The sequence below is a fragment of the Mastigoproctus giganteus genome, chromosome 1 (genome assembly GCF_048544385.1).
Source record: "Mastigoproctus giganteus isolate SK-2022 chromosome 1, ASM4854438v1, whole genome shotgun sequence".
In the NCBI taxonomy this organism is placed as follows: domain Eukaryota; kingdom Metazoa; phylum Arthropoda; class Arachnida; order Uropygi; family Thelyphonidae; genus Mastigoproctus; species Mastigoproctus giganteus.
Genome location: NC_143575.1, coordinates 214,062,942 through 214,090,796, shown reverse-complemented (window position 1 = coordinate 214,090,796; position 27,855 = coordinate 214,062,942). Strand labels below are relative to the sequence as shown.

Here is a 27,855-nt window from a genome sequence, read left to right as displayed (position 1 = left end):
GGGTGCTTCCTTGCAAGTAATGGTTTACACTACGCTTAGTATAAATCGGTTCACGCTGAGAAGCGTTATGATAGTAAGTGTCCATGTTCGACAGGTCATGCGAGACCCAAAGCTTTCTTGCAGGAAAAGCGACACGTTTTTTTGATTTTTTTTTTGTTTTTTTTTACCACCAGTGTATCAGCCCACCCAGCACATACAAAAATGTTACGGTCGTTATCAGTAGGGGAAAGTTTGTATACAGACGGTTTCATCAGCTGTTTGGCCTCCTTCCAAAAGTTGCCATTTGACATCATTTATCATATGGCAAGAAAAGAAGTTAAAACATGATTCTGCTATGCAGCCGTCACCTCTGATATTCAGTCAATAAGAGATCTATCATGTGCTTTCAACTGACTTATGCAAGTACCTTCTGACTGGCCAGTGGAACTTCTAAAAAACTGTTTGTGAGTATGTATGTTTGTTCGGAAACAAAATTATTTTGCTTTAAAGCAAAAAAACTGTGTCAGCAGTGCCTGATCGATGGTCTCGAGAGCAGTATGAATTTCAGTAAGTCCCCAAAATGGAATGTGAAATAACAGTAGTTTAGGTCCAAAACAGTTCGCTCTAATACAGGAACGAAACCTATATAACAGGGTCCTCCTTCTGTCACTGATGAAAGTGTAAATTAATTCCTACGAAGAATCGTAAGATAATTTCTTCATATATACCGGATTAATTGTAAATGTATTAAAGTGGTTCATTCCATAAATATTAGAAGACGAAATGCACAAGGCATAATTTCTTATACCCATAAGATAATATACAATCTTATGGGTTTAGGTAATTAAATATATAATATCCGTGTAGATGCACTACTACTTATTCGAAGTAGTGCAATACCAGCTATTTCGTTGTGAAGGCACCCACAATATGAGTTAGATACAATTACAAACGATGCCTTTACACTACGTACGTAGTTCAAATTTATGGGTAAACTATGGTGTATCTACATCGATATTATGTAGTTAATTCCATAAATATATACGGACATTTTACCTCTCGGTCACTGCAAGACATTTAACACGAAAGTAGGTGTACATGGACGAATACTTCATTCTGAGGGTACGAAGCCAGACTTCGTGGTTTTCACAGTAATTATAGTTGCTTTTTTTTTCATTAGACTCGCCAAGTTCGATTCTTGTTACTTATGAAAAATAGGAACGAAATGTTGCAAGTTCTAGAAAAATCCTTATCTGGCTTTGATCACAAATCAACGGCATAATGAATTAAGGAAGTACTATTTTCAAAGGCCACCGTGGCCGATCAGCTGAAAGGCGAGAGCACACGCGTTTGAGTTGACCTTGATTTTTATTTAGCACCATATTTAGCCCACGTGAGTGCTAAATATGGTGCTCTTCTTCTCTTCTCTATCATTTAGTTAATGTACACAGCGCGTTATATTTCAGGTGTGTTTGATTTTTTTCCCCTTAAATTAATTGAATTTTTGTTCTTTTTCTGTGATTAATGGAAGTGAAAAGTAAGTATAGTTATCTCTTTATCAATTAATTCTTAAGATTTAATTTCATAGAACACTTAATAAAGGTCTATATTTTTACGATCTCTAAACTTAGCTGTTCAATTTAATTACAACTCTGTAATATTTATTACTCTTCTCCCATGTACTTAAAAGTACATGGAGAAGAGTAATAAATGAGCAAAACATGACCACCTACCTAATAGTACATTGAATCGCCTTTCACCGTGATAACGCTTGAAACTGTTATGGTATCGACTTCACGAGACCGCAGAAGACGTCCTCGCGTATCCTGAACCAGCCGAACAGAACTACTTCCCGAAGGTCGCCGAGGCACTGACGTGGACTGACCAATGCTGCGTTCCACTGCATCCCACAAATGTTCCATGGGATTAATGTCAGGGTAATTTGGCAGCCAGAGAACACGCGAAATGCTTGGACGAAGCCTCGAACTTTTGCAGGAATGCCTGCAAAATGCAGGCCTTGTGAAAAGGGGCGTGAAAAAGTCAAGTGCCATCTGGATACACGGTCACCATTTAGGGGAAAAACTTGGTCCGAAATAATTCTGAGGTACGTAGTATAGTATTACATAGTATATGTATACTATTATATAGTATATGTATACTATTATATAGTATATAGAGAAGCCAGACGCGCGCGGGTGCATAGGTACACGTGCCTTGAGTGACCGGGGTTCAAGCCTGTGACTGCTGAATACGGTGCTGTTTCTTGTATTCTGTCTATCTTGTGAACTCCTCTGATCATTTGATCGTCCCGGAGTATAAACAGAAAATTTATTTATTTTTATTTACAATCACTCTTTGCCCAGGAAAGGCAAATTATCCTGCACGCGCTGGAGGAAGTACTATACCAGCGGACACCAGCAAAACTCCTCACCCCTAATGACAAGAAAGGTAGGCCTAAACAGGACATGCCTGAAAGTAGAATTACAAAACAAAACACGGAAGAAACCATTTCAGATTTAATTATGAATTCAATTTGAAGGACATTTTGATTAGATTAAAATATTCTCTTTGATTTAATAACTGGGAAATCATTTAGAGATAGATAACGTGAAATAGTTAAGCAAAAGCGTCACTCAACTGTTTGCAACAAAAGGAATTAAGCAAAACAGAAATACAGAAAATATTTGTAAATAGATATACAAACTGTTTGCAACAAAAGAATTTATACAAAATTATACGGATACGAAATATACTACAGAATTATAAAAATATGCAGAGAATTATACGAAAGAAATTATGACATATTCAAAAAAAAAAAAAAAAGAATTTGGTTTTAACCATTAAAGTTAATAAATGTCGTGTCCAAATAGTCCAACACATGGCAGAGGTTTAACGAAATGAATTTTTACAATATAATGACGTAAGTTATAATTACATGAATGTCCATGGAGTTCATAACGTTCAAGATTTGATTAGAATCAAATAAACACTGAAGGTGGCAAAGAGCATACTTTACCACAAATTCTAAAGAAAACAAAGGTGTTATTTAAATATAAACTTAATCACTATTTACAAAATATGAATTTATTTACGAAATGCCAAGTTTCGCAGTAAAAAGAATACGGAGAAAACAGTTGAGAGGAGTTTATACAATTTGTGTTACCAGGCTGATAACAACAAGTAAATTTATGGCAACATTCCTTAATATTAAGAATCTAACAAATTTTGGGGAGAAGCTTGGTGGAGTTCTGAAAGAATTTGAGAATTATGAGTGATTTTAAGAAAGTTAAGTATAGGTGTTGATCGATAAATGCAAAATAGGTTTATAATTCAGCCAATAACTGTCGTCTTTTAAATAAGACAGAGCGTGAGAAATTCGGAAAGGACTAAAAGAAAGTAGGAGAGGAAATGAAATGAAAATAGATTCCTGAACTGGATAACAGAAGCAGTGAGACAGTAACTGTGAACGAAATTCATTGTAAATAGGACAAAAGAAAAGAACGTGGGTAGAATTTTCGACAGAACTGGAAATACAAATTTCAGAGCTGGAAAGATGGAAATAGGCAAGTTTTAAATTTAAGGCACCGTGTCCTGTTAAAACAAAAAACGCTAGAAAACATGCTGGGAGAAAAATACTTACGAATTTTTTTATTAGCAAACGCAACTTCTGGAATAAATAATTTTGTATTTAAAATTTTTGGGAATCAGACCAGCGATTGCCAACGATCATGAAGAATTTTTAAATTGCACTCAGCGTGTTGTTTTTCCGTGTTTTTAATGTGAATAATTTTATGTGGTAATCGACTTTCATTGTATAAAAAAAAATTCCTTTTTCCCTCCTTGACCATCTATAAAAGATGCACAATAAAATCATTATTTTATTGTCACGTGTCGTATATGGTATATACCTAACTATAATGGTTCCTTCTTATTTTTAGCTGAAATATGTTTGTCTTTTCTTTCCTTCTTTCTCACTGCAGTACTGATGCTTGATTAATCTATGGTTTTAACTTGTTTAGTTTCCTGATTATATAAAAAAACCATGCTAGTTAAGTCCCCCTTCCCCGCATGTTTAATGACATTATGAAGTACTCAATGTAATACGCTCCCTAATGTCAGAGCAGTTTTTAGTGTTTCTAGTCTCATCGACACTTCATCTTAAAGTAATTTTTTCGACTCCATTTACACGTCGCTGCTTGTACCACGCTGCCTCGATCGTAAGAGGTTAAAGTACTACTCCACAAAACAAAATATAGTTTTAAGGGAACCTGCGCTTTTTTTTCTTCTTTTTCTTGTTGAGTTTTTATCTCTGATCAGTTACCTGGATTAATATTTTCATATTTTTGGAGATTGTTGTCACCATTCGCCAGCCTGCTCAACCTTTTTATACTGTTGTAATTAGTTTCGAAAATCCTAGAGAAGGGTCTAGCTGCAGGATAAACATGCCTCTTTACTGTGATAACCCCTAAAACGAAGTGGCTATTCTTTATCAGAAATTCTGGATTATGTCATCACCATGACAACTACAAGTTCCGATAAGAAATATGCATGTTTTTTTATTACCACTTTTTCCTGTATGGACAAGCATGTGCGTCTAATAGAAGAAAGAGAGAGGGCCTTAGTGTCAGATATGATTAACGTTCGCCAAATGATTTGAAAACGACGTATTGGAAGAGTCGCTTTATTACAACGACCGGTCGATGAAGTTATTGAACGTTTATTCAAGCAGTCAGCTAAAGGTCGCCCCGATGCACGCGCCATCTCACCGCACCACCTAAACCTGTAAGTAAATTGGTTGCAGATAGGATGGACAAGCTGACTGAAAAGCGACCTTGGACTGATCTACTTGTATATGCAAAATATTGCAAATATTATACATACTGGTACAAATAGCTATTCTTTTATTTAATTAGTTTAGTACAGTATACCCGATACAGCCATAAAGGTTAGGCGGGTTCCAAGTTTTGTTACATTACATTATTCATTAATTATATTATATTATATTATATTACGCAAAATATTTATGTTAAATTAATTGTTACATTTGCCATTGATATAGGTTCTCTTAATTATGTTGACTATGTCACAGTTTTACAACAATATCTGGTTGAAGTTCATTTTAACTGCTTAATTCTGCTTCCCTTCATTTCCGTTATAGATTATAAATTAGAATTCTTTTCGGTGAAAAAGTTATATGCTGTATATATTTAACTTATATAATTTAACACGTTTTAAATATTTAACTTACTTCACCTCACATGTTGTGATTTATATTTTTTTTTTGATGAAAATTAATTACTATAATAACCACTCTTATACCACTTGAAATTAATAATATACTTTCTTAAGCTTATAGCCCAAACCACTATACGTTTAAGGTGATGTCTCGGGCATCTTACCTATAGCCATTATCTGACCATGCTGCTGTCAGCCTCTTGCTTGCCGATGCTTCCGAAACCTGATGTGCGTACATCAGGTTTTGGAAGCATCGGCTTCGGGTACATTAAAAAAATAGAATATTATTGTTATGCATTAATGAAGCCTTTAGGATTGATTAATGCATTTTATAATGCCATGCGGTATATTAATTATCACAGAAAAAAAACCCTTATTGTTATTTTTCCTTTCTTTCTGGGTGAGTGACCATGAAAAAGTCACCCAGATTATAGGTGTCCAGCGATAGGTATCTTTTATTTTAACAATCAACGTGAATTTATCAGCTGTACTTCACAGATTTAACTAAATATGTAATAATAGTATTAGTGAAGGGTAGAGAACATCCGATAGATAGTCTCTGCTCTTCACTAATGCTGTTGCACATATTCTAACATATTATATGGTTTTAGTGTACATATTTCTACTGCAATGGTACTAGCCTTTAATCTGTATAATAAATATTAAAAACTAAATAGTAATTTTTACTATTATTGTATCGCCATACTCTCCAAATCTGTACCTATCTTATATATATATATATATATATATATATATATATATATATATATATATATATATATATATATATATATATATATAGTGCGTTTGTGTGTGTTCATTTTAAAATTCACTCGAGAAAGAGTGCAGCGTTGCCAAGTCCAGGAACTGCTAGAATAGTAGGAAGGGTTGGAAAGAAAAGAAGAAATCATATTCCGAATTTTTTTATTTCTTTTTTTTTCCTTTTATCCATTCTACTATTCTAGAATCTTCTAAGCTTGGCAACCTATGTACTGAACATTGATATATATATATATATATATATGTATTTTTTTTTTTTAATTTTCCTCTTTACTTTCTTCCCTTTGTCCTTTACACTTCCGGCTCTAGAAAACGATAATTTATACTAAGCCATCTGCGCACTTTCATACTATCTTTTTCACTGCAGTTTTATTATAATTATACTCTTCGTATATTACACACTTCGTAAGGGGCTTAGCGCTTGAAGATGTAATTATATATCCTTTGTTTTATGTCGCCATCCTACACAATTTACTTTCTCTATTATTTTCTCCTTTTTCTCTTTGATTTTATATATATATATATAAAGTATTAACAACAACAAAAAAAAATAAAAATAAAAAAGCTTCGAGCCACCACAGCGGAGCCGAACCAACGCTCCGGAGCCTCCCATATAAGATGCTCTACATGTCCTCGTGGTATGGATGAGTACTATTAAGCAGCCTTCCTCGTCACTGCTGCTTCCTTGTAGAAAAGTGGTCAAAAGCAACTAAACGACAGAACGTACACACACCTACACAAAATACACTCATCTTTGGCCATTCTACATAGCTCCGCACTCATCACAGAGCACCACGGAAGAGTCGCTCTGCTTAGGACAGAGCGACTTTACATTACCACTAAAACATAAAAAGAACCACTAAACATAAAAAGGTAGTAATGTAGGACAAATTATAGCGATCAAAAGATAGAAAAAAGTTCAGAATAATTTAGAACCAAAATATTAATAGCATTGAAGAAACTAAAGAGCATAATTTCTTTTTCATTTCAGTGTTCAGTTTCTTTTTTGATAACTATACGCCAGTATGCATCGGAATCGAAAGTAGTAGGAACATAAATGTCAAAATATAAATAATTATTAATAATACCGAAGAATGATAATATTGCCCACCGTGGCTAAAATCAGATTATTAATTTTTCTGGCTACAAGTATGTTGGAACAAGAATCGCCTGAGTAAGCCGTGGTCTAAATATTGAAAAAAAAAAAAAAAAAAAAAAAATGAAAGAAATGTCAGCCATACAGCCAAATTTTGTACCCTCCCGTTTGACCACTGGGCTACTACGATGGCAATTAGAATGGGGGAGGGGGGATTAACCTTCTGGGGATAACTTCTACAAGTTGTTGTTCGAAAACATCCAAAGGGTGTTCAGTTTGGATTAAAAACTGAGCTCTGGGCTAGAAATAGCAGGTTCATTACATTACTCTCCATAAACCACTGGTTGTACTGACCGAGAGAGTTGTCATCGTGATGCAAATACAGCACCTCTCCGAAGAATTATCACAATGCAAATAAGTCAGTAATATTCAGAATGTCACAACAGACAGCTGCCTTCATAATCCGAAGTTCATTGTTTGGTACAGTATTGTTTGAATGAGGCCGTTCTTTGGTTATACACACCTAAGTGCATCCATCTGCTTCCTGGACTATGTAGCGTGGTTCATCACTTCACATCGTGTTCTGCCACTACGGTAATGCCCAGTGCTTCCGTCCTTTACACAGGATAACCTATGATGTCCATTGCTGGAAGACAGCATCCACTTACGAGCAGCTGCAAGTAAGTGGATGCTGTTGTCCAGCAACCACGGTAATCCGTTTTATGAAGTTTTTTCCCTAATTAATTGTTAGTCCTACACTTATCCCAGTTTTGTCAACTTTTCTCTCGCAGGAGATCATTATTAATATCTTTATTTCAGGCAGTGAATGGTTACATGATTGCCTGATGCAATAATACCCACAACAGCGACAATGCTAGGGGTTTAACATGAAAGAGTGCTTCTGTGATATCCTCTCACTGTCACTCTGAAGCTCATTAATAGTAATCTTAAAGCTTGGTATGAATGGTCGCGTTACTCTGTCTTCTATTGTCATTCGGTATTTCTAACACTGGATTTTAGGTATCCCACTCTTTTTGCTCTCTAGTAAGTGGACGTGTTCGTAATAAGACTACGTACTATCAAAACTTATTGTGACAAGATCTAGATCCTTTTCAAATTCCTGTCTGTTCCAATCTGCCTGTCACTGTGTGTGTATGTATAGTCTTACTTTTAACTGGTACTACTATTTACTTGGCTTGCAGCCTCTGAAATTAATCTTTACTTTCCAAAGATGGTATTCCAGTACATGTTTGGAGAACGTTGAGTATATACCGGCATATAAGCAATTTTTCGATTAATTTTAGAACGATGAAAGTTTCAGAAGTTATTACCGTTAAACCGAGCCCGACGAGTATTGTAGCACACCCTAGGATCCTTTTTTATGGCATTTGTTGAGCTTCTGCTAGAAAAAACAGGCCCAATTATGAAAAAATTCCATGAGAAAAAGTTTTGCTCTTGTCATATTTTTCTTATAACTCTGAGCTGTTAGTTGTCGTGGAAACCAACCATTCATTTTGACAGAACTTATTACTGAATGGCACACTCGTAAACAAGAAAACAAATGTTAGCTTTTGTTTTGATCCCCGGTGTGATTATCTGGATTTATCTGTCTCCGACGGCTCCTTCTGATATTTTTCTTCCGCAAGTCTAGAAGTTTCACATTAGTTAATATAAGTATTCAATCGACTTTCTGATGACTATTAAGAATAGTATTATTTATTGTTATTTATTTTAACCGACTGAAATTACTGACAGATTTTGATTTATTGCTTAACTTTTAGACACCACTGTACCGTGGCTGTATTTCTGTCAGAAATTCTGAAAAGGATTAGACTTGCTGTTCCAAATTTATAACAATATTTTTGTAGAGTAAACTTCTTTACCAACAAGTCTTTTTTGTTTATTTGTTTTTGTTCCTTAGGAGTTGGGTGAGCTCAGAAGGTTCACGAGGGTCCCTCCGTCTTCCGTCATGATATTAGACGGTAGTGCACGAAGAGTAACAGTGGTCAATGAAAACTCAGGGCAGAAACATGAAGGAGATAGGGTTACTTTGTCATACACCCCTGGCAAGGAGCAAGAAGAAAGCAGCAAGGGTGAGTAATGAGTATATGTTAAACTTTGAAAACGTCGATTACGGCGAATGATAGAAAAACTAGTGTTCCCTAAATATCTTGCAATAATTTTGCACCACTGGTTTTGTCGTAAATTGGCTTAATTTATTCAATTAAATTTCTGTGAAAGAAGAAAAAAATGTGTTAGGTAATATACGCATTAGGTTAAATTTCAGACCATTCGACTATCGGAAACATCTATACTTCTCGAAGTTTTACCAAAACTTCACCATAACAGTTATGTGATGAAATTGTGAGGAAAGATTTGTATAGTAGCATTTGCTAAGGAGAGACGAGCGAACAAGTGAATTGGATTAATCTATCGACGTGAAATTTTGACACAAAGGTCCCTAAAAATGTGCACAGTTACTGTGAAATTCTGAAAAGATTAGACTTGTTGGCCCAAATTTATAACAATATTTCTGTGGTAGGGAACTGAGAGACCACAAAATCGGGAATGGTTCTAAAACCTCCCAAGGGTCTAGCAAAGCATGTGCTAAAATGTTAGTATATTCCTTCTTTTATTTATGGAGTAACGCTGACATCGAAAACATCATTTCATTTATGAACTATATATACATTTCCATAAGGGAACTAGGTGGTGGGGGAGCGACAGTGGAGAATCGGAATTTCGTCTAAGCAATAACAAAACAAATGTTGAAATTTGATGTCAGCTAGGTAAAATGGGTTTACGGGTTCACATAGTGAAATGTAAACGTAAAAGTTGTAATAATGAGTCGGAACAGAGGGTCAAAGACGCTACTACTGTACTACCATGTCGGAGTCGACGTGTGGACTGCATGGCTTAGACCAGTGGTTTTCAATCTTTTTTTAATAACGGCACCCCCTAAGTAATTTATTTTATTTTACAGCACCCCTACTCAATTTTCTGCCTATTAGATCCGATTCTCTGCGTGTGTGTGTGTGTGTGTGTGTGTGTGTGTGTGTGTGTGTGTGTGTGTGTGTGTGTGTAATATTAAAAAATATATATATTATATGATATTTATTACAATAATATAATTATAAAAATTACATTTCATAATACAAATTATATATATACAGTACATAGTTTTATTCTTCATATAGAGGTATTAAGTAAACATCAATTATAGATCACCACAACATTAAAAAGAAACTGTACACCGTTTTATAATGAAATAAACATATAAATTAAAAAAAATAATAATAATACGTTTAAGTAACTTAAACCCAAATTACGTGGCGCCCCTGGAATGTTGTTGCAGCATCCTAAGGTGCCGCGGCACCCCGGTTGAAAACCAGTGGCTTAGACCAATACGCTGCTATGGAAAAGAAGAGGGGTGCTGGCTCTTGTGAAGGTCATTATATAGTGTGTAGTAAGGACCTCGGATGTTGGAATGCAGTAAGTCATACGAGGTTAAAATTGCTAAGTATATTGTGAAGAACGACATTAAACACGATGAAGCAGTACATCCCAGGATAGCGGAGAAAAGGTAGCCAACAAAGTAGCGTAATATGGACGTTGAACTTTGTAAAGGCGAAAACAAATTATAATATAAAAATAGCATCATGATATTGCGTTCGTAAACCTAATGGCGCACAAGAAATAAAAAGGTAGGGTACCAGGACAGTGGAAAGTAATATGAGAAAGAGGGAATATAGAAGAGAATATTGGAAACTCTCTAATTGTAATTATTAATTTGTTCAAGGACTTAGGTGACCTATTTTGATCTGATCTTCATCCCTCTTCCCACATTGATCACGTAGTATCTGAGACTTCTAAACTTCTTGGATTAACCAAGCGTTCTTCCTCTATTTTCAAGAGCGACGAAATTATTATTCTTCTCTACAAGCAGCTGATACTTCCAATTTTTGATTATTGTGATATTATTTGGTCCCCACAACAGAAATATCTTTCTCACAGACCTCAGAGAATTCAAATTAAATTCATTAAATTCTAATGCTATCGAAATCGCCTTGCCTTTCACCATCGTAATTATGGAGTTCTTTGTGATCGCTTCAGAATCGTTCCTCTTCATGCTAGACGACAACTCCGTGGGTCTCTTTTTGTCTACAATATCATCAACTCTGTTATCGATTCTCCATCCCTTCTTGAACAAATACCTTTCACTGTACCCCGTTTGACTTCTCGTTAAAAAACTAATTTCTCACTGCCTGTTCCTCGTACTCAACACTTACTTGGAAGTCATCTGTTCCGTTTCCTTCAGGTATTGAATAATTACAACATTCATTTTAAACTTAATCTATCTATGTGTAAGAATTTGCTTCTTACTCTATTTTTTAATCTAAATTTTGTATATAGTTTAATTCTAGTTTTGTATATATTGTTACTGTTCTGTATTGATTCTGTAACTCTCAGCGTTCTCACCATTACAGTATTTTGGGTCTGTGTGCCCTGTGTGTGAGAAGTCTGTATATAAATAAATAAATGATAGTAAAATAATAATACAAATAAAAATGAAATGAAATGCTATATAAAATACTAAGTAAAATAAAATATTAATATCCCCTTTGGCAGCCAATCGGTGGGCACAAGTTTTCTAGACCGTGAGTCAGCAAAGAGGCTAAGGGAGATAATCTGTACACTATATACACAGCCTGAAAGTAAAGGATGTCAGTTTGATAATATACTATTAATGTCTAAGATGATTAAGCAATTTTTTATATTTTTAATATTTGGAGAGCTTTGTTGAAGTGATAGTGCAGGTAACATATCCAAAAGTTTCTTAAAGAGAACTCTGATATTGTGCATGATCAGTCTGTTATTACTATTATTACATATGGTGGCTGTTATTATGCACTGGGAAAGAATGATACTTATCGTTCTCGAGGATAACTGCTTCCATGATGGGATAGATGCGTCCTCCTTTATTTCGGTTAAAGGCACCTCGACAACAGGAAATGTGCAGTGTTGGGATTGGCCGATAATTTCAACGTCGCGGCGTGGATCGAGGTTGTGCTGGGAAGACCAGAAGTGCTCCGCGATTGCTGAATGTTCCGAAACTGTAGAATGGATTTCTCTCTCATGTTCGGAGATTCTATCTTGGAGCCTCCTGCCAGACTCCTCAACATAGCTGCCAGTGCAGTCACGGTAGGATATGCGGTACACCGAACCACTACGCCAACAGGGGGGGGGGGGAGGGGGTTGGCGCTTTTACTCTCGAGAGGAGGGACCGCAACTTCCTGCCGGGTAGCTGCAAGCACTTTAGCCCGTGGGCTCATAACATTTTAGAGAGCTGTTGTGACATGTCCGGGTAGTAGGGGTTAAAGGCGGTGGAGGTGGCTAACTACATCTTGCAATGAAGATTTTAAAAATTCCTCCACTCGTCGAACCCAAACCTCTCCAGATGAGTGACAGATGGCGATGGATCGAGCCAACTAGGCTGCTACGGAGGGCATGTAGGGAAGCTAATGTGTGCAATTATCTGGGAGAATAGGCAAGGCTAAAAATTTAAGCGACTTTGAACGTGGCATGATAGTCGGAGCCAGAAGCGACGGTATGAGTATTATTGTAAACTGCAACCCGGTTTTGGTTTCAAAATACTCGGGTATTTTGAAATTGGTCCAGTAACCAAATAACACCCAACTAACGGCAGTACTGTGGTCCGAAACGATACTACAGGCCAACGAAACCTGACAAGATTTGTGCAGAGTAACAGCCATTCAAATAACAACCCAGTAATAATGGTAACAAAAGAGGCATTTCAAAATAGTTCGTCATACCTTGTCACGGATGGGTTATCACAACCGATGAATGAAGAGAGTTTCACTCCCATCAGCAAAAAAAAAAAAAAAAACAAGAGGATACAATTACATTTGGCTGAGGAACACTAACATTGGACAATGTAAAAAAACGTTGCCTGGTGTGTGACGAATCCTATTTCTTGCTGTGTCACGGTGATTGGGATACCAAAATATGGCGAAAACAGCACGAGTCCATGGACCCACCTTCCAGCTGTCAACAAATCAGACTGGTGGTGGCAATGTAATGGTGTGGGAAGTATTTTAGTGGTGCATATTGGGAGCTTTGATACCAGGGAGCAGCATTTATGTGCCACAGGTTATCTGGAATTTTTTTTACAGAAATCCTGTGGGACCTAAATGCTGCTCCCTGGTTATCTAGGGAAAAAAATTCCAGATAACCTGTGGCACCTAATGAATTCTTCCAACAGAATAAAGTGCATGGCACATAGCCAGAATTGTACAGAACTGGTTCCAGAAACATGAGGGTGAATTCAGCATACTGCGCTGGATTCCTAGTCACGAGATGTCAATCTGAGCACTTGAAATGAGCTCTTCGAAGTAGAGACTGCAACCATCCAACAAGTTTGAGAAGTTGTTGAGGCAGCATGGACCAGCACTCTTTCGACACCCCGTTGCGTCCCTGCCACGACGAATCCAGGCTTTTCTGAGGGTTAAAAGGATCCTATCCGCTATTGAGTAGGTTTACCTAATAAAGGGCCACGCAATGTATTAATGCCATGTACGTACAATACTGTATTGTGTTTACTTACTGCGTGATAAATCTAAAAATTAAAATAATTCCAAATAATCTAAGGCAGAGGTATCAAACTGAGAAGCGTGTCTGTCAGAATGCACACATCACACCAGTGTGCTATTACTTGAAAGAAATATTTTCACTTGTTTCCTGCTTGTTTAAAAATACATAATATTATCACCAGCAACAATTATATATTTTAATTTATAAATTTTCTTTAAATTTAAATTAATGTTTCTCCTTGATTTATCACCATTTACATTATTTTTTATATTTAGCATTGATGAGCGGTAAATGATGACAACACGTGAGAATCGCTTGGAATACTTAGTATCATATATGTGTTTATTTGCCAGAATTACAGAATTTTAATGATATCAGGCTGCATACAGAGCATGCTGCTTTTACTGCCGCAAGTTGCAAAAAATAGTACGAACAGGCCACGTGGTTCGCGACCGCTAGTTTTTAAAAAGTACAAAGAAATTTTCCTTTGCACCCGCCCATGAAAGAATTTGTCGACCCACTGTCTATCTCGAATGAACAGTACATAAAGTATTTATATAGTACACGGATGATTTCTGATCTAATTTTATTCAATATACTAATAAATGTCTCTGTTTTGTGTCTGAAAAACAGACGTCCAAAGGAGAGATTCCTCATTATCTTTATTTCATCCCAAAATATTCGGAAATGAAGCTACTCGAAATGCATAAGATCTTAATAAGTACCATATTTCTAACCGTATTGATATTTGTATTTCGAAATACGAATACATACATCAGATGCAGAGATGACGTGATCCTAGATATCCATTATCTATTGTTATTAAGTTAGCAAAGGAATTTGACGGAAAAAATAAGACACGACTCTTCTTCGCCAAATAAACTTCATCCGGATTGATAGTTTTTTTCCCGTGCATGGCTATTTATTACCATTAGCTAATCTGTTTAACGAAATTCTATAAGAAACTGAAACAGTAAAACATAAAAGAGCACTTAGATTAACTCATTTTACTGGCAAATGAGCTTTTATCCGGGTTTTGTTTCCGCACATAATGAAAGAAGAAATGATAAATTTATGATGGAGATAGATTAACTTTCCAGTTGACCCATGAATTTAAATCTGTCATAATACACATTGCGCTTTCTGTTGCACGGCCATCTTACTGACACTGACTGAGTCGGCGCGCGTAGGAGTCATTCTGCGCACACTCACGGCGCATCTAAGTCCATTGTTGAGGTGTCAAATAAAACTTAGTGAGTTACCACACTGTTTGCTGCTACATTTTCCCAACTGATAAAAGAGTAAGACTGAAGATTAAAATACTATGCTGGCATCATCATGGTTGGCACTCCTTGAAAAGCTGACCCCCAGAGAGTGCTTGGCCTTTGGCACTCGCACAGTGGCGCCTGCCCCTGTGACTTTTGATCCCTCTACCCATCCCCTATTTCTCCTTACTCGGGTGGACTGCCTTCTCTATCTATCCACTTTAGCTTGTTCCTCACATTCAGATCCCTCTTCCTCTTGTTCCCCAGGCCTTCTCTTCTCTTCTCTTCTCTTCTCTTCCCTTCCTCTCTCTTTTTTTTTTTTTTTTTTTTAACTTGGTCTTCGTCCAGGACGCTCAGGCGACCCTGGCGGAGACCAGCCAGAGAATAAAGGGCAGCCTGGCTACCTCCTAGCGGTGTGTGCGGGCAACGTGAGGTCCCACCAGGGGCCCCGCTGCCAAATGCCAGGACACCCAACAGAACCTAACGCAATATGTCATATACAACAGACAACACTTTTCTGGCATTTACAGTAGTTCTGTATTTCTTCACAGCGTACATATGGCGCAGATGTGAGAAATCACAGGTGGCGCCTGACCCTAACACTATGCACACTATGCACTATGTTTGCTGCTACGATCACAGTAATCGATCAAATATTTCCGAAGATAATTAAAAAGGAGATCACGGACACCTTTTTCGATGACCCTGTATAAAATAGGCAGTATTGCTGTTAACCAGATGCTGTACCTATAAGGTGAGATTCTTATAAAAAAATATAACGATTATCTATAAAGATCAACCTGCTTGCTCTGGAACAAAGATAAACATCATTTTAACAGCTGTTCGTTTCAGTTGTTTTTGATTGCTCTAGTATCAGACCGCTGAATTCACATGGTACCAGATGTGATCTTTAGCGTATATTACTTCTGTACAAGTATGTCTATTCAGAGGCTGGTGTGCAATCCGAATCGGGAATAATACATGTGGAGAAACCTTGCTCCTTCTACCTTAGATCAGGAAACGACAGCTGTGATTCAAAGGTCCTTTAAGAATTCATTCAGTCACCAAAAAAGAATTCCAACCCAGCTCTCTCTAAGGAACTGGAGAAACTACTATAATGTCATAGTGGACCAAAGGAAAATAACAGGTACCCAAATTTCTTCCAAACTTTCTATAAGGTGATATTATATTAGCGTAGACGTTTCTTCAGCACATGCATATGCTTATGCAAAGGGCCATGTTGTCCTGCTGTTTCTGCAAGAAATGCCAGACTTAAGAACTATTCAACAGTTAAATTGTTAACCGAATATAGATGCTCAAGTGCATCAAATATGTATTTTAGATATAATTGTTTTTTACTTTTTATTTTATTAGCGAATGAAATTTAGATCCATTACAGATTGTAATAAGCTTTTAAAGGAGCTGTTTGATAATAAATAATTATAAATCCTCACTTTTAAAGCTATGATCACTTAATATGAACTAGAATTTCGAAATTCTTTCAAATACCAATGTGGATTTGGGCTTCATGTCGCAATTATTTAGAGAATAAATTATCCAATTTATATTATTTACATTATTATATTTATAATATACACTGAGTAATCACTGAATTATGACCATCCTTATGAAAACTGAATGCGACTCGTTGACCACGTGAGGTACTAGAGTGCGCAGTTAGTCGACCTGCGTAGCATAGATAAGGTGTCAGTGGTTCAGTAGGTAGTAAAATTCTGAGCGTGATGGGTAAAAGGAAGGATTTATCGGACTTTGATAAAGGACAGATTGTGGGTGCTCAACGATTTGGTGCCTCGATTTCCCAAACGGCTGAACTGGTGGGGTGTTCGAGATCCGCTGTAGTTAAAGTGAACCAGGATTGGCGTCAAAATGGTCAGACAACAACCCGACGGCAAAATTGCAAAGGTCAGCGAAAGGTTGATGTTAGAGGTGAGCGCCAAGTCCGACGACTCGTACAGGCGCAGCACTGTTCAAGAGTTGACTACCCAATTCAACATGGGCCAACCTGGGACAGTATCTGGCATGAACATGGGTCGCACGATCGCACGTATGGGCTATATCAGCAGACGACCCCCTACGGCATCCTCTCCTAACCAAGGTTCCTGGCCTGTGCAAAGAGCATGCAAGTTAGACGTTAGAAGACTGGAAGAAGGTGTGCTGGTCGGATGTGTCACGTTATTTACTCCCCACCGTGGATGGTCGTGTACGAATTTGGCGTCAACAACATGAAGCTCTTTATCCATCATGCTTGCCATCAAATGGTGTGGGGCTTGTTTCACTGGCGGGAACTTGGACCCCTGGTGCATGTGGAACAACGTATCAGTGGTCTCCACTATCGTGCTTGCTGTACACCATGCTACGTTACACTTTTTTTCCGGAATGGCGATGGTGTCTTTCAAGATGACAGTGCACCGAGCCATCGGTCATTTGTTGTGCAGGAATTGTTTAAGGAACACAGTTCTGATTTCCAGCATATTGATTGGCCTCCGAACTTCCCCCTATATCAATCCCATAGAGTACTTGTGAGACACTATGGAAAGGCATATCAGGCGTCTGGATACACCAATCACCCCCATTGATGACCGCATTACACACAGCTTGGTTGGCCATACCTCCCGAACGCTTCCGACATCTTGATGAATCAATGCCACTTCAGATAGCTGCTGTACTGAGGGCAAAAAGAGGACCTACGAAGTATTAGATAGGTTGTCATAATTCAGTGATCACTCAGTGTAAATGAATAAATAATATAAGAAAATAAAACAAATCTTCAGCCATTGTCAATTCACTGCAGGATGGAAGCCTTCTCAACAAGTCATGTTGAGGGAATGGACCCTAATCTGCCACGCTGCTCCAGTATGGGTTGGCAGATCGACCGTATTTAGCAGTCAGGGGCTTGAATCCAGGTCTGCTCAAAGGGAGTGTGCTATTGCACTCCTGCTGCTGACCACTACAGAAATTAATATATTACTTTGCAAGCTTTTTATTGATGTGCAGGCACGACGTTAGAATTAATATACACTGGTGTGCAAAATTTAAGGACCAACACTGTTTCTAAAGGTAACAACCACAAAATCTTTACTTAAGGTACTCTTTACTGATGAGAGTAGATTCAGTCTCAGCAGCGATTCTGGACGTCAGCTAATCTGGCGAGAGGTTGGCACACGGTATCACCCCCCAAACATCACTGAAAGGGATCGAATGGCGGTCGAGGTTTTCTCGTCTTGGAAGGCGTTTTCTTGAATGGACGTACATTACTCCAGATACTGGAAGGCGGTACTGTAACCGGTGCACGCTACTGTTCTGAGGTAATCCTTCTCCATGTGCATCTGTTCCGAGGTGCCATTGGCCCCGAGTTCGTGTTTATGGATGATAATGCCACACCCCATCGCACTGCAGCTGTTGATATGCTTTTGGAAAGTGAGGACATTGTTCGTATGGATTGGTCTGCCCGTTCTACCGATCTAAATCCCATCGAACACATATGGGACACCCTGGGGAGACGCCTAGCGGCACGTCCACACCCACCAGAATATGTTCACCAGCTGAAGATGGCGCTGATAGAGGAATGGACGATGTTACCGCAAGAACTTATAAACAACATTGTTCTATGGACAGGCGGTGCAAAGCCTGCATCGGCATTAGGGATTGGACATATCTCCTACTGAGGACCACCTTTTCCCTTTGTTCCATCTTTGACAGTGATGCATCTGTATCATGGCAGCCAGTGCTATGTTGCCATTTTTGAATAAAGTCCCTGTGTACCGTTTTGTTTCCGTTGTTGTGTCGTTGTTTCCTTCATCATTTCTGTACCTCACGAGGTTCCTTTGGTATATTTTCCCATATCCAGGCCACTCCTATGAGCAGCTACAGGTAGAAACCTGACTGGTCCTTAAATTTTCACCCCAGTATATAATTAGATTAAATGTAAAAAAAAAAAAAAAGTAAAGTGCAGCCATTATCAACCCACTGCAGGGTGGAAGCCTCCTCAACAATTCATGCTGAGGGAAATGGACCATAATCTGCCACGCTGGTCCATTGCGGGTTGGCAGATCGACCGTATTCAGGGGCTTGAACCCCGGTCTACTCAAAGAGCGTGTGCTACTGCACTCCCGCTCCTGCCCACTCGGCTACGGATACTGATAGATTAAATGAATAACGCCTAACTTCATGATTTGAAATAATTAGTTTCAAAACTAATAACGTTTATTGACTGTTTGGTTGAGAACGCCTACATCAAGAACATTCATTATATTCAACCGTTACTTCTTAACAGATTAAATATTACGGACGAAAAGAAATCGGGTTTCCTTTAATTTCTGTGTGAAGGCATATGTGTTTAGTGTTTTCAATTGATTTATTTTTTCATGGTAACCCAAAACACTAAAGGCACATGAACGTATAGTACTTATAATAATTTTTTGAGAAGACTGAAGATACCTATTGACAATGGACCGAAATTTCTACAGATAGTTATTTTCCGGAAATAGAAGGAATGTCGTTCTAAAGAACAGAATTAACAAGGATAGATGAGGAAGAGAAAAAGTTAACTCTCGGTTTGGAGTTGGACAGTGAATGGATGTCGACTCGTTCAAGCACATATTCAGACGGATATATATATATATATATATATGAATTATAGAATAACAATGAGGAAATAAAGGAATGGCTATTTCCTTATTGTTATTCTATGTCTTCATTATTTTAAACCTATTTTTGTCCATTAAATACCATCATTTAACCCCGTGTAGGCATACCAGGATCCCTTACTAAATGGTCGGGCAGTTACGCTCCCGGTATTTCCCAAATACCATTATATAAAGCTATTTTCTTTACTTTTCACGTTTTGCTATCTAACCCTACATTTTTATACCTCTAGATCACTTAGAGCAATTGGAGGGAAATTGAGGTACTATTACTATACTTATCCTTACTTCCTTTCTCCTTATGTCAGCACTAGCTTTGTTTTGCACAAATATAAATTAAATAATATCACCACAACTGATATGAAAATTATGGTTGGCCCTCTGTTTTCTGTATTATATTCTGTATATTCGTTTCACAGCTATCTGTCGGGCTAGCTGTTATCTTGCCTGTTTGCTGTTAAATTTAAAGTTTAGCAAAAATCGCCTTTATGTTTATTAATTGGACCTAGTTAAACAGGCAGATAAAAATCAGAAACAGATAGCCTTGCTAATTATTGACGGGATATATTAAATGGGTTTAGCTCTTGAAAAAGTTCATTCAATGTATCCACTTATCAATAATTAGCTATATAATCATTATTGTATTCTATATTATATTATGTTTATATATATATATATATATATATATATATATATATATATATATATAGACAAAACAAGGGGAAAGAAGAGAATATAAATAATTAAAATATATAAAAGAAACTTATCGCTGTTTACCCACAACCTAGGTGACTTCGTCTCGGGCCGACCACCCAGACTGAAGGCAAAAAAACGACAAGGAGTTCTCTGTTTCTGTAATGATCAATATCTGCTAAGTTATATGAAATAATAATAGTAATAAATTTAGAGATTAAGTCATTTTGAATCTAAACCAATAAAAGGTAGTTAAAAATTTTAGAATCAAAAGAAAGATAATATAAAGTATTAATGCAAGCACATATTAAACATCGTTGACCCGACAGAGAACGTAATATAATAATTAAAATAAGAATAAATGTAAAGTATAAGGCATATCTACCGTATCCAAGACACATACAAATTCAGTAACACAGTAGGTAAACTAGCTTTCAGGACGTGGAGTTAAGTATTATTCATTTAATTTTAGTTTGTTATTGAAATCGTTCCCCGCGGCAACTTAGTCGGCACAATGAATCGCTACCTGCAAAGGTAGCAGTTCATTGTGATTCATTCACTTCTTTTAGAAGGTCTGGTTTCGATATTCATCTGCAAATGGAGGAATTCTTTAGGCCTCTTCCGTTGGGTTGTAGTTAGCCGATCTGAGAACTTGCTTTCCTACCCATAGCTGTGAATGTGAGCTAATCATGTCATATCACTTGGAGTGATATAGGTTTTACATCATTAATCACGTAATAACTTTGAAGTTAAATTTAAATGGGTCTTGTACAGGCTCTAGAAATATTAAGACAAAATTTAGTTTTGTATTAAAACTATTACGATTTCAGGCTTTTAGCTATGTGCTACTTTGAAACAAAATGGTTTCTATAAATCATATTTTGAAGACTGTTTTTTATATTATTTTTAAAATGTAATTGGGGCGAATCCTGTTATGCAAGATGTTAATTTTTAAAAACACACGAGTTTCCAGAAAAAAAAATCATCCAAACCTTGCTTACGACTAACATTTAAAAAAAATAATAAAACATTAATATTTCTTCCTTCCAAATGGCAGAATTATAGACCCAAGCATTTTCCACGATATGGAAGGACAGCAATTATAGCCAGTTTGTTAGCTGCGAAGGCATGCATAAAATACAGACAAAGAAACGTTTTGTATATAAGATGTTAAGTAAGATTTTGTTATCTTTCTGATCCTAGTTACATTACTTTTATTCTACACATATTTACACGAAATTTGTTAATATTTTTTTCTTTCCAGGAGGAGGAGGAGGAGGAACAGGGAGTAATGGAGCGTCACCTGGTCAGGACCTTAGCCAAAATACAGAGGATGCAAAAAATCCTGAAGTATCCAAAAAGGTAACCCGCAGCACAGGTGCCACTTCCTCCCAGAGCAGGTCGCGATGGTTGAAGCTTCGAACTACAGTCCAGCTAACAGGAGCAATTACACAAGTGGCAAAAAAGCCTCCTCTTAAAAGAGAGGACTCATTTTTGAAGAGATTTTCCACGAGACAAATTGGTGAAAATAATTTTGTGACAGACAGTGGATCGTACCAAGGCAATCCGGAATATCGAAACAAGTTCTTTCCATGGTGCGCGGTTATCAACCCAGACGAAAACGTGATCTTTGGATGGTTGTGGGTATTGACAGCATGTGTGCTGTATAATGTGTGGACTCTGATCATTCGACAAGCCTTCCCAGAGATGCAGAGCATGTTGGCTGTGTACTGGTACACTGCGGATGGATTTTCAGACTTGGTCTTCCTGCTGGATATTGCGGTGCAGTTTCGAACTGGCTATCTCGAACAGGGACTCATGGTATGCGATGGTAAAAAGTTAGTATGCCATTATGTAAAGTCCAGGCCTTTCTTAATGGACCTAGCAGCCATTGCTCCTTTGGACTTGATACAGATCCACATTGGAGTGTTTCCATTGATTCGTTTTCCGCGTTTTCTTAAAGTGTACAGATGTTACAGGTTCTACTATATGGTGGAGTCAAGGACCATTTATCCTAACTTGTGGAGGGTAGTTAATCTTATTCATATCCTCCTTCTCCTATCTCATTGGTTTGGGTGCTTTTATTTCATGTTGTCTGAGATGGAAGGATTCGTAGGAGAGTGGGCTTATCCAAAGCCCGAGAAAGACTATGCCACGTTAACCAAAAAGTATTTGGCGTCAGTGTACTGGTCAACCTTGACCCTCACTACCATTAGAGATATTGCCACACCGACTACGAATTTACAGTAAGTAGGTGCATTTCTTTTATATATTCCTCATATAGTTTCTCTTATTGCCGTCGGCTTTATCAATGTCAATTTATTTGCATCTTCTCTAGTCAGATGCGGAGCAGTTTCACAAATATGCCACAAAATTTTAACACCCTTTTGCCCTAGCTTATTCCACTCAGCACGATTGCAGTCTTCGTTATAGATCATGCTATCTACTGAACGTTTATTTGTTATGTTTTGGTGATCACATACTGTTCAAAAGGCAAAAGTCCTATGGAGGGCATCTTCAAAAGAATTTTGGTATGTGTTTTCAAGCTTACTAATCATTATTATTATTAAAGACCAAGAAGGCTTTCCGCTTTGGTTCCTCTAACTTTTTTTTATCTTACTGTTACACTTTCTATTATTATATATCACACCAATATCATAGCATTAAAGAAGTTTCTCGTGAGTGATTTTCCAGTATTGTAACCGAAAAGGGTAAGTGTACGATTCCGTTATATCGAACAGATAATTAATTCTAATAAGAATATAGTCTTTCCCACTTTTTAAAGCAATTTCTCGAAAGATGTCAGCTAATGTAACCAGCAAACCTTGGAGCTAATACAGTACGCATCGATGACATCATTATGGGCTGATTACACTGAAAATCTGCTCGTATCTTTTGATGTAGTAATAGCTGCGAAGAACATTAAGGAGACTTTTGTCCTATTATAATTAACTGTATCTTCACCCAGTAAGAAGCCTTAATTATCTCTTCTCTAATTAAAATTGAACCAAGTACAAATTATCCTTTCATTTTGTTTATATTTCCAATACTTTTCCAAACTATTGTCTTTCTCAATCATTCTCACTTGCTCTTATGAAAGATATTAAATCGTGTGTGTTAATGGGTAGCGGATATATCTTTAGATTTGATACTGATGATGTGATTTAAGTTGTTAATGTAAATCATTTGTTTCAAACTTAATCTTAATGTTCTACCTTATCTTCTATCTTGTATATGTAAAATGTGTATGCGTCTGCCTAAATGGGATATAAGAAAACGTTTGTGTACAGCAGTGGTCTGACTATTCAAAATTAAGACAGCTTACATCGTGATGTGTCAGTATTCCCTTTGAAAAGATGAAGAATCTGAGTTCTACTGGTTTCCATCCCTCTCATTTTTAAGTAAATCGAACTCACCCCTTTTACTCACGGTGGGAAAATGGCAGTCGTAGCCGCTGTGCTAATCGCAAAGACTGTAATAGAAGGATCAAAGCTTATGTATATGAAGGCCTACAAGAACTACTTCCAGTCGTCATGAATAATCTTTAACAATTTATTATTATAATTATTAAAATTTCACACTTTATCACAAAGAACTTTAAAGTTCCAATATAAGTTAAAATATTGAACTGATTAACTGATTTTCTTAAATACTAGACTTTGAAATGAAATATTGTATGTGACTGGAAAATATTAGTGTCTAGTTTACTGAAAATGGCTGGTTAAAAATTGCTTATAACTTTAATGGGTCCTAGACTAAAGTAGTTGTAAAAGAGAGAGGGGCAGAACAGCATATCTCAGTTCCCAAGGGCTAAAATAAATTGAAGACACCAGTTGTGAACAGTTTATAATCCCAATTATTAATATATTCAGTAAGTTTTAATTCAAAGATTGTCATCTCAAATCTTGCAGAAGGAGACATGAGGTACATAATACATTAGTGTTTTCTTTATAATTAACTAGAAATATTAATGAAATAAAAATATCCTGAGACTATCGAAGATTGAAAACGGATTGAGTACAGAACGAGTTCCCGTGGTGGAAGAGCTTTGTTCCTCTAACTCAGCGGTTTCCAAAGTGGGAGGCGCGGACTAGTGCAAAAGGAAGCGCGAAAAGTTTAACAGAAATTCATAACATAACATATATAAATAAAAAATATATACATATAAATAAACTTTCATAACATAACATTAAATTTTATAACCTATTTTTAAAGCATTTACCACCACCTATCTCACTCTAACTTCGATATAAACATGAGATAAACATTTGGAAAAAAAATATTATATTTTGCTGAAATGGATTGATGAAATATGATTGATATGATGTAATGTAATATATATAATTTAGTGTGTACTATGTATGACATATATAGGTAGATTGCATAGTATAGCATTAGCTGCATGGTTGAAAATATGGTTTCAGCGGTGTGCGATTGTGTTTTTTATTGTTTTTGGCTTGATTACTTACTGATAATAATCGTTAGTAATTTAGAACTTGTAGGTTGTTCTAAATTACGTTAGTAATTTAGAACAACCTACAGATGCTTATTATTTCATGTAGTATTAATAATTATTGTATTAACATATTAAAAATAAGATATTGCACAATTATAGATGCTTTACTTCAAGGGAGGCACCGGGAAAATTTTACAGGTCAAGGGAGGCGTGGGCTCAGAAAGTTTGAGAACCGTTGCTCTAACTTGACCACGAAGGGTGAGCCTTAGCTCACAAGGCTCCTGTTCCGAAGAAAAATTACTTTCAACCATCGCCCGAGTGAGGAATCGAACCTAGGCCATTTCTGGTCTAGTCAGTGTGAAAGAACAGTAACGCTGTACACTTCGCAACCGCAAGGACTCCTATGTAGTTGAAATTGTACGTTCCCCTTCCCACAGCTTTTGCTTCTGAATGTGCCATCGTCCATACTGATCTGCATTTAGGGTGCATAAAAAGTTCCGTGATCAAACCCATCCTGTTTCTGTTCTATGTAGAGTTTGGTTTCTGTTTAAATGAGAGACAGTAAAAAAATACTATATAGGAGATTAAATAGTACGTGAGTTAGTGACAGCGTTCGTGATTGACACATAATGAGAACTAGAAAAATATTAAACTGCTTTGTAATTAAGCACTACACCATTAAGTTTTATCAACGCCTGATGGCGTAGCAGGACTTTTGGCGTCCCAACATACAGCAGTAAACAGCATTTTTATATATGCTTTGTATATTTTATATATATTCTTTATATTTTGTATATTCTGTTTTATTTGTTCCTTGCTCTTCTTCCTAATTCATAATCGTTCGTGATTTTTTTTTTTTTTTTATTTTGGTGCACACCAAAAGAAATCAAAACAGTAATCCCAAGGCTTTTCATTTGATGCTTAACGTTCCCAAAGCAAGAGTGTAAAAACAGATTAACTAAATTAAGACTTACGTAACCACTAAATTTAACTTGTATTCCATATGAGTTTAACAAAATCATTATGTTAATAATTTCACATGGTATAATAATGCCCTTTATTATTATATATATTATTATATGTGGTATAAAATTTACGGTATGAATAGAAACCACACAACGTCCTTTCCCAACTATATTATAAATTAAGACTTCTTCGAAGCAGTATCTCCTAAAAACATTGCCATTGACCACTTTTTTTAGTAGATGATGCTATACACAAATGTGTATCTTTATTGGTGTGCGCATGAAAGCGGGCCTCAACTAGTACAGTGTTTACCGTCTCCGTCCTTTCACGTTGGCCGTCTCTCGCACTGGATGCAAAAGATCTGAGTTTGAATCCCTTCAGTGACGCGAGGAATTTTTATGGACTTTTTCAGAACATGATTGAGGTAGTCGGTCAGGTGAGGGTAGCATAGTTTTTTAATTCAGGAAACTGGTTTTTCGTCAAGCAAACAGGCAAATCGACCACAGAGTACATGAAATTTACTGACACAGTATACTGATGCCTCATAGCCTTAGTTTCTTTGATGCTAAATACATTACATTCCTTACATATCATGAATTAAAAGCCCGGATTCGACTTATTTCTAGGCGGAAGGAACCCTATGAGCTTTTCTTACACGGTGGTCGAATTAGTGAGAATTGCATGTTTTTTTTTTTTTTTTCTTGCAGAAACCGGTTCTTTTTCATTCACCCAAAGGTTAACTGACCTTATAATGAGCACAATTTACTGGCACCGTACACTGACGATATACCTTACAATCTTAGTTGCCTTGGCGCAAAATGAAAACAGCATCCAAATGGCTGTCTCTAAAATAGCAAACAAACTTTCCAAATACGATCGTTTAAGTTGACGAAACAATTTCTTCTCTCCTATTCATAGCTTCTTTTTTGCATCAACTTTGATCGATCCGTCTTTCTTTATACCTTAAAGAAGAAGGTAACCAGCAAAGACCGTAAAATTCAAGCTCCTAATCTTCCCTCTCTTTCGTATCTGCGGCGTAATGATTGCCCACATGCGTCTTTCACCATTTACCTGCTGTGATCACTCGGAGTGTTACCCTTGTCCGTCATATATCGTAGATAGAAGTTTCAATATTTCACCATGCACCATTTACCCCTGGGGACCATATATGAGAATAACACAACTCGCATTTCATACGTCAAGCAAACACTTCCATTTGCCAGGTTAAATGTAAGCGCAATACAAAAAGTATTAGTTAAAAAAATCAATTGAAGAAATATCCAAAAACAGTGGACTGCGGTTACTGCAATAAACAAGTAGCCAGAAAACAATTATACTTTGGATATTAGATAGAAAAATACCAGGAGCAGAAATATATTATTTGATAACGCCATGAAATATTTCTGCGAAATGCGAGTATTCTGTGCTTTCAGTAGATAATCAACGTGCCCAGCGTATTAATGCTGCATATACAAAAGATACTCTCTTGGTATATTGGCAACCTCATTTTCAGATGAAAGACGTAAGCAATACATTCGTCCTCGTTCCGCATTAGTTTTCCCTTGGATCAAATATCTCCTGTTAGTATCTTTAACAGATAAATGGCCCTATCGTGATCTCATGTGATTAGTAGTGCCCGTTTGCCATCTGAAAATGTTACTTTGTGGGGTATGCAATCCTCAGACCTAGGTTATTGCACCGCTTAGGCATCACTGAAGTACGCTCTACCTTTAGTAGAAATTTGTGGATAGCAGTGGCTCGCAGGAGAGCAACTGATCTAATTTTAGTACATTAAAGTGGCAAAAGAGACATTGTGTGTAATTTAAATGCTAGGATGTGATGTGATCTTCCAATGGATTTTTACGATAATGAGGTTTATTCGATGTTTCCTTCTAGAAAGATGATAGGAATAAAAGAAATCATTAGATGCCATAACCGTGATTGCCCACATTACATGCCATGTTCAGTTTCACTCGCAAGTATTACTGAAACCGCCTTGTAGAAGTATTCTTGGGAAGAAAAATATTATCCTGAACTTTTTCATTGTATTGATATTTGAGAGAGTCAGTCTAATTTCTTAAGTGGCGTGTTCATCCATTTCTAAATAAA

At 36.8% G+C, this 27,855-nt stretch overlaps 1 protein-coding gene and 1 long non-coding RNA gene across 2 annotated transcripts in view; both read left to right on the top strand.

Annotated features, from left to right (window-relative positions):
* The window catches only part of LOC150091511 (uncharacterized), a 151,874-nt gene extending 130,203 nt beyond the window's left edge, over nt 1–21,671 (top strand). Inside the window, exons 2-3 of the long non-coding RNA XR_016547605.1 lie at nt 9,012–9,183; nt 21,595–21,671. This is a non-coding gene — a long non-coding RNA (uncharacterized LOC150091511). The remainder of the gene's footprint in view (nt 1–9,011; nt 9,184–21,594) is intronic.
* Cngl (Cyclic nucleotide-gated ion channel-like) overlaps nt 21,672–27,855 on the top strand; it is a gene marked incomplete at its 5' end in the record, with an annotated part of 316,907 nt that continues 310,723 nt past the window's right edge. The window contains one exon of the mRNA XM_090368676.1: nt 21,672–22,570. Within this exon, the coding sequence (XP_090224802.1) occupies nt 21,672–22,570 (899 nt within the window). The remainder of the gene's footprint in view (nt 22,571–27,855) is intronic.